Source organism: Passer montanus, unplaced genomic scaffold (genome assembly GCF_014805655.1).
Source record: "Passer montanus isolate IOZ18808 unplaced genomic scaffold, ASM1480565v1 scaffold135, whole genome shotgun sequence".
NCBI lineage: Eukaryota > Metazoa > Chordata > Aves > Passeriformes > Passeridae > Passer > Passer montanus.
The window spans coordinates 468,199-483,348 of NW_024360386.1; the positions used below are offsets into that span (position 1 = coordinate 468,199).

Below are 15,150 nucleotides of genomic sequence, written 5' to 3' on the forward strand. Positions count from 1 at the left end.
TTACAAAGCACGAGAATTGAGGCTTTTAAAATGATGATAATACAGCATTGTTGATAAATGGTGCTGGGTTTTGGACAGAAGAATGAAGAGTCCTGGGTGGAAAGCTTAAATTTCAACATTTTTCCGGAATATTTGGGTATGAGGCAACAGAGGTGCAAATTTCTTTCCTCTTGGTTTTAGATTTCAGGGGTGAATTTTTGCAAGGGCGGAGCTTCCTTATGTTTTGCTTTGTTTTACATCATGATTGGTTTCAAAAAGCATCAAATATTGGCTGAATGTGCTTAGCTTTTATTTACCTTTCTGTTGTTTAATCCAGGAATTGAAAAGCATTTCTGCAAAATCATCATTAATATAAATTCTGAACATGGTAAAAAAATGGCAGAAATATTTATGATTTGCTGCAACAGCGGTGTAAGAACAAAGATGGAAGTAGAACACAGTCCTAAATCAGTTTGCTGACAGTTTTTTCCCTGAATTTTACAGGATAACGGTCCTCTTGCTCTGTTTCATCCACTTTGGCTCATGTGGAGCAATCTGCTTCTTTCAGTTTAGTGAAAAACTACATATTTGACATATGACTGAAACATCAGAAGCTGTCAGCCACGGTTAGAGACAATATTTGAATTGCTACAAATACCTGGCAGCAGTACAGATAGTCTTTAAAATGTTTGATCTCCTTGGACTGTGTTGGCTGAGTGAAAAGCATGGATAGAGTTTCAGGAATAAGTCTTGCCTCTCTTTCATTCCCAGTGACACACAGAGATGTAATTCAGATTTTTTCAGCGTCTCCTTTTCCTTTGAACCACGGTTGGATGGAAACACGAGGCTTTTCTGCCTGTTGCTAATCACTAGAATAGTCATGAAGTGTATTTTAATTTTTATTTGCAAGGAAATAAAGTCTTCGGAGTCTGTTGTTTTGAAGCTGAGCTAACCAGATGGTTCATTCGGCGTTCAGTGAGAAGTGGCAGCTTTTCTTTAGTGCTGATATTGTACAAGGATGGCTTGGACAGGGCTGGGAGCAACCTGGGCTGGTGGAAGGGATTGGAATGAGATGATCTTGGAAGTCTCTTCCACCCCAAACCAGGCTGGAATTCTGTAACTGCTCATTTCTGGTCGCTTGGTAGAAATGTGTGGTTTTTCTGCCCTTGTTTTGGGGTAGGATCATAAAATAAATCAGGTTGGAAGAACCTGAGGTCCTCTCAAGTGAGTGAGTGGTGACTCAGAACTTCCCTTCTGCTGCTTCTCCTCCATGGGCCATGTCCCTTGCAGATGGAGAAGGCTCAGCAGAGCTTTTGTGTCTCCAGGCTGGGAAGTTCTCAAATCCAGCTGGATGCAGCCCTGTGCCAGCTGTGGCCTCTTCCTTGGCCCTGTTTGAGCAGAAACCTCTGGGATCTCTCTGGGTGTGTCTCCTCTCCCTAAATCATCCACCTCCTCCTCCAGTGTCCCACATCCTGGAGGGGCTGCCCAGGGAGGTTTGGAGTCCCCATCCCTGGAGATGTCCAAGGAATGCTGGAGGTGGCACTCAGAGCTCTGGGCTGGGGACAAGGTGGGCATTGGGCACAACTTGGCTTTGATGATCTTGGAGGGCTTTTCCAGCCTGAGGGATTCTGAGGTTTTCCTTGCTCAGATTTTTATTCTGGCATAGTAGAAGCTCTTGTGTAGTTGTGCCCAGCCTCTGTCCTAGCTCAGATTCTCAAGGCATCAGGGGCAACAACCTCAATGAATTTCTGCCTTGGTGGAGTGACGTTCCTGTGGGTTTTCCTGTGCATATTCCCATGACTCACATTAGGATTGGAATCTGTAACTCTTTTCTTGGCACTTGTTCATTTGTGTTTTTCTCCTTTGGTCTATAACGAGATGCAGTAAATGAAGCTTCTTGTCACATCTTCTGTTCTTACACTAGATCTTTACTTGTTCATGAATTTAATTTTTTAATTTTCTCCATTAGCCTCCTCCTCTCAATGTGATCTTTTTTATCTGCTCGACTCACTCTTTTAGGACTTCATTATTTTTAGAAAATGTACTGTAGCACATTTAGTGGTAATTACAAAAGCTTGTTTTAATTACACTTGTCAAAGACTCCGTTTTATGATGCATTATTGGTGCTGCCATTTCCAATTCCTAACAATTCTTCACCTTCACAAGTGGAAATGAACATCCCTCTTTTCAAGTGATTTGTCCACGTGATTTTTTTTTGTGCTTAGGGATGATTTTGTGCATAGTGGTAATTTAAAAGGAATTCTTTGAGGGGGAAGGGACCAGCGTCTGTTCCCAAGACTATCCTTAAGTTCCTGGTTTGGCTGTTCAGTATGATGGGTGTATTTATATGCTGAAATAAAGGTTAAAAATTAAAACTGGGGCAATTCAACATGTGGAATTTGGAAAAATAATATGGAAATTGGAAATTATTTTTTCAGTGCAGTGGAAGAGGAGAGTAGTTTTGCTGACATAATAATTTATGCAAATAATGAAACTTTATCTGATTTTATCAGTGTGCAAATGTGGAGGCACAGGGATATACCTGGGTGAGGAATTCAGTGGATGTCGGATCCCTGGAATCATCCAAGGTCAGGCTGCACAGGGCTCTGAGCAGCCTGATGGAGTTGAAGATGTCACTGCTTGTGCAGGGATTTGGCAGATGATCCTGAAGTCCCTTCCAGCCCAAATCATGATTTATGAAATGCCCAAAAACTGTTTTACAGTGTGACACTCACAGCCTGGACCTGAATTCCCAGCTCTGGAATTCACACCTAGCTCTAACCCATGGAGAGGCTCATCCAGGGAACCTCAGGTTGGAAAAGACATGGAAAACCTCCAAGAATGTGGTAGAGGAAAATCATGTTTTGAGAAGACCATGTTTTTAGAAGATGTTTTGAGAGGATGATGTCTTGAGAAGATGATGTTTTGAGAAGGTGATGTTTTGAGAGGATGATGCTTTAAGATCATGTTTTGAGAAGATCATATTTTGAGAAGATGATGTTTTGAAAGGATGATGTTTTGAGAACATGATGTTTGGAGAAGATCATGTTTGGAGAAGAGACACAAAACCTGCAATGATGCTTTAAGAAGATCACGTTTTGAGAAGATCATCTTTTGAGAAGATTGTCATAACCCAGAGCATCTCTCTGGATGCCCTGGATGTCTCAAAGCCCTGACAGGGGCTCGGAGACCCTGGCAGGAAGCCAAAGACACCTGGAAATTCGATCTTAATTCATGGAGCAAATTGCCAACCTGATATGAAGAATTACAGGCCACAAAAGTTTAAGTAGCATACTAGTAGGAATCACAGGGTGAAGGGAAAAATTTTGGAGCACTGTACAGGGGGGTTTTGAACCTTGTATAGGGGGGTTTGGAATTCTGTACATGGGGGTCAGGAGTCCCAAGATGGAGGGATTTGGGTGTGCCCTGTCCTTCTTCTTTCTTCTCCTTGGCATCCATGTTCAGGATGATGTTGGCACGTGTGGATTGGTTCATGGTGAAGGTGCACTTGCCAGCAATGGCAGAAAGTATTGGGAATTAAAGGTAAATATCTTATACGTAGTTTTCACTATAAAAGAGACAATTGCCCCGTGGGCAGGAGAGAGTGCCCTTGGCTGTCTTGCTGATCAGACCTCGGCTGGACAGACAGAAAATCTTTGTAGATAAGGAACAATAAACTCAACTGAAGACCCAAAGCAAGAGTCCAGACTCCTTCTTCAAAAGCGCGGCCTGCCCAGAACCACCTTTGCCCATGCTGGGGCAGAGACAAATAACAGTCGACCCTGGCAGAAGATGATGTTTTGAGAGGATGATGTTTTGAGAAGATCATGTTTTGAGAAGATCATCTTTTGAGAAGATGATGTTTTGAGAGGATGTTTTGAGAAGATCATGTTTGGACAAGATGATGCTTTGAGAAGATCATGTTCTGAGAAGAACATGCCTTGAGAAGATCATTATTTTGAGAAGATGATGAAGATGGTGTTCTGAGATCACTCTTCTTCTGGTGGATCCCACCCATCCTGAGCTGCCAGCAGATCTCCTGTGGGATGGTGCTTAGGCAGCTGCCACCACTTCCTTTTAACCTTTAATCCATTAGTTTTTCCTTCAGGCTCATCCCAAGACCTGCAGATATTCCATGTGGGCTTTCCCAGAAGAGGAACCCTCATTTGCTGTGGTCAGCATTCCTTTGGAAAATCTTCTCTCACAAACCTGAAGTGACAGGAGCTTTCCAGCCCCCAGCCCCAGTGCCAGGTCTGGAATCCTTGGATGTGCCTTGGGAGCTCACCAGTCCCTTGGTGTCCACCTACCCCATCCCCTGATGTTTGGTGAGATGACCCTGAGGCAAGACCTTCCAGGGACTTTCACCTGGCTAAATTTAATTTATAAATTCAAACTAGATTCTTATTTTGATGCAGATCATTCTTTTCCCAGAAAAACCCAAACTGGAGCCATCTCAGCAGTTCCACTGGGAATTTTTGGGATGTTAAATAAATTTGGAGCTTGGGGTCTGTGCTGAGGGGCAGCTCCAAACCTGGGACTTCCAAAAGCTTCAGGAGCTGAGTCTGAAATCTGCCTACAAACCTACATTCAACCACCTGATAATGATTTTTTTATCTACTCCTTAAATAATAGGAATTTATAACCATACACACTTGGAATCTTGCTGCATCCAGCATTAGATGACTTTTTTTTATTTTTAAAATTTAATTATTAAACATAGATTTTCACCAGCTGCTTCTTTGTTCTGTTCTGCCTCACAGAGGACAAAATAAATGTGTTTTTGTTGTATCCAGTGTGAGCAGGGCTCGGTTTTGTGACAGGATGGCTCTGCAGGTGTCCCTGCAGCCAGGTACAAGGTGATTCCTGGAATTTTTTGTAGGGAAGAAATCCATTTTTCCAGTGATGGCAACTCCTGCCAGTGCTGTCCAAATCCAGGTGCTATCTTTGAAAACAAAACCCAGGTTGGCCTTTAAGTCTTGGTCCAATTTCTCTGTGATTGAGAAGAACTTGTATTTAATATTAGTGATCTGGTTTGGGTGTTAAATTTGGGTGTTTTTTCTTTCAAAAACACTCAAGCAAAGGTTTTGTCTGTCAGAGCTTTTTGTGAAGAAACAACCAACCTGTTCCAGTACCTCATTTACACCTGAAGTGCAGCATTCAGCTAATTGAAAACGTGGCTATTCTTAATTATTTTCTTGCAGCTCATTGACATTCACAAGGATCTTGTTGCTGCAGCCCCATAAATATAATATTACTTCACAGGTTTTTATTTTGGCACTCAGTTCTCCTCTATTGGCATATTTATAGTCTCCTGTATAAATGAATAATTTTATTTATTATTAATTCATTTGAACTTTGCTGTGTCTGCGTTACTGTACAAGTGTCAGGGGTGGAAAAAACTCTTTTTGCTGATTTTCTTACTTACCAACCAAATCTTCCCGTTAGTTTCACAACACAGGGAAGCAAACCTTTGGATAAACAGATTTTTTAGTATTTTACATACAATATTTCTCCTTTATCAGTGCCAGATGAGCACAGTAAGCAGTGTCACTGTAGAGCAGTAAAATCCAGCTGGTTTGATGATTCATTATTTTGGGGGGATGACAGGGAACCAAACCCAAAAATCAACCCAACTTCCCAAGTTAATCAAATTTCCAGAGCAAAATCTTCAATTCAGAGGGATAGTCTTGGAATAAATGTTACTGTGTTCCCTGATCACAGCAAGACAGAGGAAAAGGATTAAACTCAGCTTAAATCCTGGAGAATAAGGATGGGTTTTGTCCTTTACACCCTGCAAAGCTGTGCCCTCACGAATCATCAGAAATGGGGCGAGTGATTCAGTCAGGAGGTTCTTCCTTGGGTTTTATTCCATCCCATTGCCTTTCCAAAGTCAATTTTAGTTCCAGCTCATGGACAGAATCATGGGGAACACGATTGGATTGTAAGAACTAAAGTTTAACCAAGTTCTCCTGAGCTTTATGGGATATTAACTACCATGTCACTGGCCTATTTTGCACAACAGGAATGTTCTGGAGATCTTTGTTTTGAGGATCATGGGATGGTTACATTTGCATTGGGTACCCATGAAGATGCCTTGCAGATCTGGAATATGAGAAATGGAATGTTGGATATGGAATATGAGATCGGGAATATTAGATCTGGAATGTGAGTTATGGAATATGAGATCTGGAATATGAGAGATGGAATATTAGATCTGGAATATGAGATGGAATGTGAGATGTTGAATGTTAGATCAGGAATATGAGATGTGGAATATGGGATGTGGCATATTAGACGTGGAATATGAGATAGGGAATGTTAGATATGGAATATGAGATCTGGAATATCAGATCTGGAACATGAGATCTGGAACGTTAGAACTGGAATTTGAGATTTGGAATATTAGATCTGGAATATGAGATGTGGAATATGAGATCTGGAATATCAGATCTGGAATGTTACATCAGGAATATGAGATATGGAATATTAGATCTGGAATATCAGATCTGGAATATGCGATATGGAATGTTAGATCTGGAATGTGAGATGGAATATGAGATCTGGAATGGTAGATCTGGAATATGAGATTTGGAATATGAGATATGGAATGTTAGATCTGGAATATGAGATATGGAATATGAGATCTGGAATATCAGATGGAATATGAGATCTGGAATGGTAGATCTGGAATATGAGATATGGAATGTTAGATCTGGAATGTGAGATCTGGAATATGAGATATGGAATGTTAGATCTGGAATGTGAGATATGAAATATCAGATATGGAATATGAGATCTGGAATGGTAGATCTGGAATATGAGATATGGAATGTTAGATCTGGAATATGAGATGTGGAATGTTAGATCTGGAATGTGAGATATGAAATATCAGATCTGGAATATGAGATATGGAATGTTAGATCTGGAATGTGAGATTGGAATATGAGATGTGGAATGTGAGGTGTTCTGGCACAAGTTTCCAGAGAAGCTGTGGCTGTCCCTGGATCCATGGCAGTGTCCAAGGACAGGGTTGGAGCAGCCTGGGACAGTGGAAGGTGTTGGGGTTGGAATGAGGTAATTTTTTGGATCCGTTCCAACACAAACCATTCCATCAATCCATTTTTGGGAGAGGATGGTTTGGGGGGGACACAAAACCTGCAGTGAATTTTAGGGGTTCTGTAAGCACCAAGGCTGGGATGTCATCAGGGATTATCTTTAAGGAGAAACAAACCATGACCAATACAAAACACGGGAATTTGGCCGTGGAATAATTCATGGAACGAGCTCTGGAAAAGCTGTAATTAATGAGGCATGGCTGGTTTAGATGCTGGGCATGGAATTCTGAGGGAAAGGCTGGCAGAGGACAGAGTTTAATTCATCCAAAATATGTTTTTTTAGGGTATTCTTGAAGAAGTTGCACAAAACACCCCAACAATTTCCAAGCAGTTTCTTGCATTTTTCCAGATATACCTGACATGCGTGTGGGTTTTTGGGGTTTTTTTTTGCATTCTTTCTGTTCAGCATTATATAATAATTTTAATTTGAATTTTTACATTTTTTACATGCTTCAGGACATAGAAACAAAGGTAAGCAGTTGAATGAGGAAACAAGAGAAAATCCAAACTTTTTCATGTATTCCTTGGGTGTTTGCTAAAAAATCCAAAAAATTGATCTTGACAAAGGGAATCAAATCTTGTATCTGTAAAACATGTGGTGTAATTGTTGTAATGACCTTTATTAGATAAATATTAATCACTAAAGATATTTTATTGAAAAAAGCTGAACCTGGAAAGTATTGATAATTGATAATTTAGGTGTTAAATCCTTCATAACTTGTTAAAAATCACTTGTGTGCTATTTACACTGCAGGACTTAGAGCTTTATATATTTTTAATAAATTCCTCTGTGCATGTGTGCTTTTTAAATGTATTTTCTGTTTTTTAATGAGTCTTCTTAATCCTTGAAAATGGGAAATACTGCAGATGAAAAGCCAAAACCATCAATTTGCTGGGAGCAGTATCTCTTAAAAGAACACTGAGGTCATATTGGGATTGAAAAGATAAATATTTTAAATTTTTCTGTATTATTTTAGATTTTTGGACATGGGAATGATTCTGTGGTCAAATTTTTCAGCTTAGTGAATACTTCAAGCAATCTGGGAGTTTCCAGAGGAGTGATTCCTAATTAAACAGAACAGGAGAGTTTTGGATGCACTTCTTAGCAGATATATAAAAAGATTTTCTTCTTCCCAAATATCCACCTGTTTAGAATTAGGTTTTCCTAAGTTCAGAAGTAATTTGCTAAGTTAATTCAAATTAAAAACAAAAATAAATCCCAGCCTGGTGCATTCTGATGATGGTTCCAAATCCATTTGGGCAAACTCAGGCAGAGCTGTTGAGGAGGGGAGGAAAAAGCCCAGAACTATGGATAATATCCTTGATTCAGTATTTTTATTTTTCTGTTCCTTTTTTTTAGGCCAGGCAGTTGGAAGAGAAGGACAGGGAGCTGAAGAAACACGATGCCTACTACAAAGAGCAGCTGGCTCGTCTGGAAGAGAGGGTAAAACCTTTTTTTTCCCATTTCATGAACATTTTTTCCCCTTTTTTTCCATTTCTGTTCATTTCTGCTCCTGGTTATATTTACAAGATGACTTTTTTAAGGAGATAAAGATTAAAATTCTGGCCAGAGGGGTTATTTTTGTATTGCTGCTGCTGCTTCTGGCTTAATATTGACAAGGTGGAAGGTTTGATGGGAGAATATTTGTTTTCTGTACTAACAAAGTTCTCACATTCGCCGTGGGATTTCATCTGTCACGGTAATTACAGACAGAAAAATGAAATAATGAGGTTATTTTATACCAACACTGATGAAGAGCCAGTGGAAATGAAGAAGTGTCACCAAGTAAAATAATTTAAATTAAAATAACAACAAAAAAAAAGTGAAGTGTGAAGGGACATAGCGAATTTCTGCTTTCAGTGGGTGGAATTAGTGATTCCTCCATCAGTACACGGAGAGTTTAATTTTAATTCCAAGTTTATACCATGTTTAAAAGGCACTTCTGTGTCTTTATCTCATCACAGCCTTGAAATTAAACTGTAGAGAGCAGCTTGGGAAGCTGTGGGACTTGCTTACAGTGGCTTAACATATTGCTGTTAACATTCCTATTCTTTACAGGGTATTATTTTATAGGATGTTAATTTCAAATAATTACTGCTGCCATCATTTCCTGGCTCCCAGGTTGGTTGTAACCTTCCAGCCTGAATACATTTGCCTCCTTTACCCCTCTGCCTTCTTCCTCAGCTTATATATTAGTGATTAATTCAGATTTTTTTTTGTGTTAGTTGGTTGTGAAAATTATTAACAAGATACATATTCATTGATGCAGCTTAGCAGGCCAGAAGAAAACCCCTTGTTTTTTTCTGGATTAGGAGGAAGAACATGCTGCATAAATTATCAGTGTGTGTAATTGGTCTTAATGAATATTTTAAAGCCGGGGTACATCCGATACCGTGTCGGTGTTTTGTCCTCCCTTTGTGAAGATGACATTAATGAAGTCCCATGTTCTTGGCAATGAAAAAGAGCTTGAAAGGATGAGGGGAAATCAGTTTAATGGTTCTAAATCGGTGCATTATTTAAACATATATTAAAATTATTTCATCTATTTTAATTAAAAATTAAGATACTTCACCAAAAAACTCCACTTTCCTTTTTCTCCAGTGACTGGCTTGGTGTTAGAGGAAAAAGCTTCAGTGGGATTTTATCCAGTGGGATTTTTCTGGGGTGGTTGTAGCTGTGCTCTTAGTGTGGAATAATTCATGGCAAAGGGTGTCTGATAAACCATGGGTCTTGGACAGTTTTGTCTTTCACCTTTTTTTACCCTTTACATCTTTTTAGATGTTTTTCTTGGTCATTTTTCACATTCGTGTAGGTCACTGGCCCAGTGGCTTCACTTGCTCCTGTTAGTGAAGACTCCAATGTGTGTAAATACATTTTTGTGCTGTGAAAGGGAGATAATGAACTTTAAATACTTTCATTTGAGTTCTGCTGGAGTGCCACCCCCAGGGGATGTGAAATAGGAAATTCTGCCATCTCTTGGTTTCTCTGCTTAGTTTGGAAATCCCCAGGATTACAGCAAGGAGTTCTGAGTGGAGTTTCTGTGGTACCAAGCCTTGTTTTTTCATTCTGACTCCTATTTCTGAGGTAAAATCCTCTGCTTTTCCAAGTTGTCACCCACTTTATCATCAAGGTAAATTTTCATCTCTCCTACACAAAAAAGTGCTGTTCCGGCTCTGAGAGGAGCGAACTCTGTGTTCCAAATCTGACTTGGAATTTCTTCAGAGAGGTGGAGATTTCAGAGTGAAAACCTGGACAAGCAGAGGGGTGACAGCTCCTGCAATCCCACCTTCCCTCATGGGGTCACCTGGCAGCTTCTGTGCTGGGAATTTTGACAATTGGGATGGAAATAGGTCTGGAAATGACAGGGCATGGAAAGAGGCTGGTTTGTTGTTGCTGAACTTGTCCTGATTTCAGTGGAAGGTGCACAGAGACAGAGCTTGGGCTGCTCAGCAGAGCGAATTTCGGAACAGGAGGTGGGCTGGGAGCAAGTGGAGCTCGGAGAATTGATGTCAGGATGAAGAAATGTTCAATCTGAGTCTGTCACCTGTGACAAAGAATGCTAATTACAATCTCAGATCATTCCCACATCAAATAAGCACACTTTAAAAACACTTCAGTTATGCTATGTGGTGTTTCTGGCTGTTGCATCATGGAGTGTCAGAGCTCATCTCGATGATTAATTGGCTTTTTGATTATTTAGCCTTTTCAATTAGAAGCTTCATATTTGTGTTCTTCAGTGCTGCTGAAAAAACAATGCAGACGTTGATAATAAAGGGAGATGACAACAGAACAGATTAGTGTCAGCACAGTGTGCTCCTTATGGAGAAAATTATCCATATTCAGCGCCAGATGAAGCCTGTCAATTATAAAATATTTCAGTGACTGAGGGAAGATGCTCAACCTTTCCAGGGTATTAATACAGGACAAAATAACTGTGCACAAGTGACAGCTGTGATAGTAAAACATCAACAATTCTATTCTCAGGGGGAATAACTGTTCATAAATTTGGTTTATGTGCTAAAAACCTTTTGATACTTCCCCAAAACCCAGCAATTCCCCGACCAGCTGCCAGTGTTTCTAGGTCAAAGATAGCACATAAGCTATTAGTTATTACATGCTCCACAGCAGCAGAGCAAGAGCAGAGAGTTTAACAAAGCACTTAAAGAACAGCCTTGCCCTGCTCTGCATCTGACTGGGGTGTGCAGCTGTGATTTAGGTGCTCACACGTGGAGCTTGGAAGGGGTCACTGTTTTTCATTGTCCATCCACGGGAGGGAGGTGGTTCTTGACTGCAGTAAAACCCAGAGGTAAAACAGTGCTGAAGGCACTGAGGTTTTGTGCAAATAATTTTGTGTTAATTATTTACTTGAAAGTGCAAGGTGCTGCACAAGGGTCAGGGCAGTCCAAGCACAAATCCAGGGAGAAAAGGATGGAGAGCAGCCCTGGGGAAGGACATGGGGATTTTGGTGAAGGAGTGGCTGGACATGCCCTGGCCATGGGCATTGGGACCCAGAACCCCCTGTGGGCAGCACGGGAGGGGAGGATTCTGTCCCTGTGCCCCTCTCAGGTGAGACCTCACCTGCAGAGCCCTGGGGACACAGCAGCAGCACCTGGAGCTGCTGGAGAGAGCCCAGGGGAATCCATGGAGCTGCTCCAGGGCTGGAGCCAGGCTGGGAGAGCTGGGAATGTTCCCTGGAGAAGGGAAGGATCCAGGGAGAGCTTCCAGCACATTGCAGGGCCTGCAGGGGCTCCAGGAGAGCTGCAGAGGGACTGGGGAGAAGGGACAGGAGCCAGGGAATGGCTGCCAGTGCCAGAGGGCAGCCATGGATGGGATCTTGGCCATGAGGAATTGCTGGCTGGGCTGGAATTGCCAGAGCAGCTGGGGCTGCCCCTGATCCCTGCAGTGCCCAAGGCCAGGCTGGACATTTTGGGACAGTGGGAGGTGTCCCTGCCATGGCAGGGGTGGCACTGGGTGATCCTGGTGGTCTTTTCTAACCCAGACCATTCTGTGACTCTCTAAGGAGAAAATAATTTTGTTTTGGAATAAAGAAGAGCCCCAGTGTGAAATCAGAGCCCTTTTTCCAGGAAGGCCATTCCTGCCCTGTGTGCCACATGCTCAGGATCTCTGTCTGTCCTTACCCATGCACTTCCCTGTAGCTGAAGCTGTTCCATTTCTGGTGTTTATAGGGAACATTGTTGATATCTTCACTCTCTTGTCCCTCTAATCCCAGTGGAGAGGTGCAGTATTTTTGCCTGGTTTCAGTGCCAGTCCCAAGCCCCAATGTCCACAGATTTTACTCATAACCATCTCTGCATCTCCAGTGTCCCTTTGCTGTGCAGCTTCCATTCCCCATCAACATTTGCACAAATTTCCATGCAGAGCAGCTGCCATCCCAGTTTGCCTTCACCCCTTTGCTTTTTACTTCACATTTTTTATGAAGGGCACATGACCCTCTCCTGCTGTAGTTTTGGCATCACACAGACACTCAGTGAGCTGGGTCTGCTCCTGCTCTGTCTCTGAGACTGATGGGACTCCCCAGTTCCAATTTCCTCCAGCAAACCCAGCAATTTTCATGTTGCACTGCTTCCTAATGCTAATATGCATCATTAGGAGAATCCTGCCCCAAGTCATGGGAGCAGAAGGAAATTAATTTTAATACCCTGCTGTATGACACAACTACTTAGTTTATCAGTGTGAATGAGCAAGATATGGATCCCCATATTAATCATAATATTTTCCACTGGAGCCAAGTTTCTGTGCCCCTGAGTTTCCTAGAAATACTTCCAAGTGTTGAGCAGTTTGGTGTGAAGGTGGTTGTGGGGTCAGGTAATAGGATTATCCTGGAGCAGGAATCTGAGGGGTGGCTCAGGCAGCTGGGAAGGGTCTGGAGAAGCAGGAGAGGCTGAGGGAGCTGGGCAGGGGCTGAGCCTGGAGCAGAGGAGGCTCAGGGGCCCTGGTGGCTCTGCACAAGTCCCTGGCAGGAGGGGACAGCCGGGGGGGTCGGGCTGTGCTCCAGGGAACAGGGACAGGAGCAGAGGGAACGGCCGCAGGCTGGGCCAGGGGAGGTTTGGAAATTGGGAAAGTTCCTTTTCTAAAAGGACTATCCCTATTCCTGGAGGGATTTAAAGCCCTGTGGATGTGGCACTTGGGGACATGGCTCACTGGTGGCTTTGATGATCTCAGAGGGCTTTTCCAACCTAAACAATTCCACGATTCTGCCATTCTGTGGGAATTTGGAGGTTTCAGTGTTACCTTGAATTCAGCACACATTTAACTGCTCTGTCAGTTCTTGGCCCATTCCACAGCCCCCACAGAGCCTTGTGGTGGGGCTCTGGTGGCCTTGGTGTGGGGACACTCTTGCTCCACAGAGGGCTCAGTGCAGATCCCAGCCTGGGAATGCAGACATTAAGTTCAGGAAATGTTGATCCACTTCTCTGCACTCATTTTTCCCCTGCCTTAAATGTGAGGAAGGATTTGCAAATCCCAAGCTCGGCACTTAATTTGGGGATTCTGCTTTCCATGGAGGCTGTCAAGGAGCATTAACCTTAAGGTAAGATGAGCACACAGAGCACAAAGCTCTGAGCTGATGGCACATTCTATCCCAGGTGTTAAATGGTATTATCCATCCTGCTTGCTACAGTAAATAGGATTTTGCTATTATGATGTGTCAGGATTTTCAGAGAAATCAAATTTACTAGACACTAAACTGCCATCCTCACTGCTGAGCAGCTTTATTCTGGGATCTTGTATTCATCCTAATCCTGTTGGTAGGAAATGCTTATACCAATTGTGTAGGGAAATTATAACTTAATGATCTCTTCCCTTTTCTATTCAAGGCTTAGGATGGCCCAACATGCTCTGCAGTGATAGTCCCAGTGCTGAGCTGAGGAGCTGATCTGCAGCTTCCCAGCAAGGAATTGGCTTTTGTGGCAGTTTCTCATCAGCACAAGTGCTCAGGTGCCAGCAATGCCAGCCCCACATTTGTTCAGATGCTTCAGAGCCTTGTTTACCTTTTCAGATCTCAACAACTCAGTAATCAGAAGCTGTTTGCTGGGCTTTTTGTAAAGTGGAGTTTGCAAGATGGAGATAACAGAGGGGGGACTGGTACAAAGCAGGATAATAACCACAAACATTTTCATTCCCTACAAGGTAATTTAGCAATTTAAAGGCGGTTTTTTTTGTTTCTGTTTGTGTTCAGTTATCAGTGTGTTTACTCTTTGTGGTCTCACGTGGCTGTAGCAGTGAGAATTCCATAAGCAGAGGATGATTCTGCTCTCACCTCTCAGAGTGTTTAGGAGTCTGTATTTGCCAGAGCCAACATGTTTACTCTCCCCACATTTGTGTGCATTCCTTCACACGTTCCAAAGCCAACTAGCAGGGATGTAGGTGCATGTTTGGAGACTTGAGGCTGGATCCAGCCAAGTAGGAAATTATTTTGGCTGATGAGCACTTAGGGAAGAGGCAGGGACAGCTCAACAAACCTGGTGTTCCTGTTCTTATGGAGGCATGGAATTACTCCAATATTCCCTAAATATCCGTGGTTTGAAAGGAAATAGTTCCATCATTCCCACTCTGCTCCTATTTTTGAGATTCTCTTGGTATTTGTGTCCTGTTTCTATTTGCCTGCCTCTATTTCTCTTTCTGTATCAAATAAATAAATGTATATATGCACCCACACACACAGAGTCAATACTTTAACTCTATTTCCAAGCACTTTTCCAATAGAAGCAATAAAATACATTACAGCTTCCATGTGATGAATTCCACTGACTGCCATATCATCTCATTGTTAATGAATTGTGTTATTTCTGTGAGGTTAGTGGGGCCTTTTCCTTTTTAAATGGATATTCAGCTGCCACAGCGACTTCTCGCAGCTCTCCCAAATCGCTGCAGTGGGAGACCTGAGGAGAAAATCAAGATATATTCATTTCTCATTTTGTACTTGGGCCAAGAGACTTTTCTATGTCTCAGCTCATGTGCTGCACCAGGGAGATAAAAGTAGGAGTTCATCAGACTTTCCCAGTGCTTTGTATTTCCACATTGCTCCTGAAAAAC

At 42.2% G+C, this 15,150-nt stretch overlaps 1 protein-coding gene across 2 annotated transcripts in view; it reads left to right on the top strand.

Annotated features, from left to right (window-relative positions):
• CHCHD3 (coiled-coil-helix-coiled-coil-helix domain containing 3) overlaps nt 1-15,150 on the top strand; it is a 128,804-nt gene that overhangs the window by 69,082 nt on the left and 44,572 nt on the right. For both annotated transcript variants that reach the window (XM_039699484.1, XM_039699482.1), the window contains exon 5: nt 8,455-8,538. In XM_039699484.1, the coding sequence (XP_039555418.1) occupies nt 8,455-8,538 (84 nt within the window). The remainder of the gene's footprint in view (nt 1-8,454; nt 8,539-15,150) is intronic.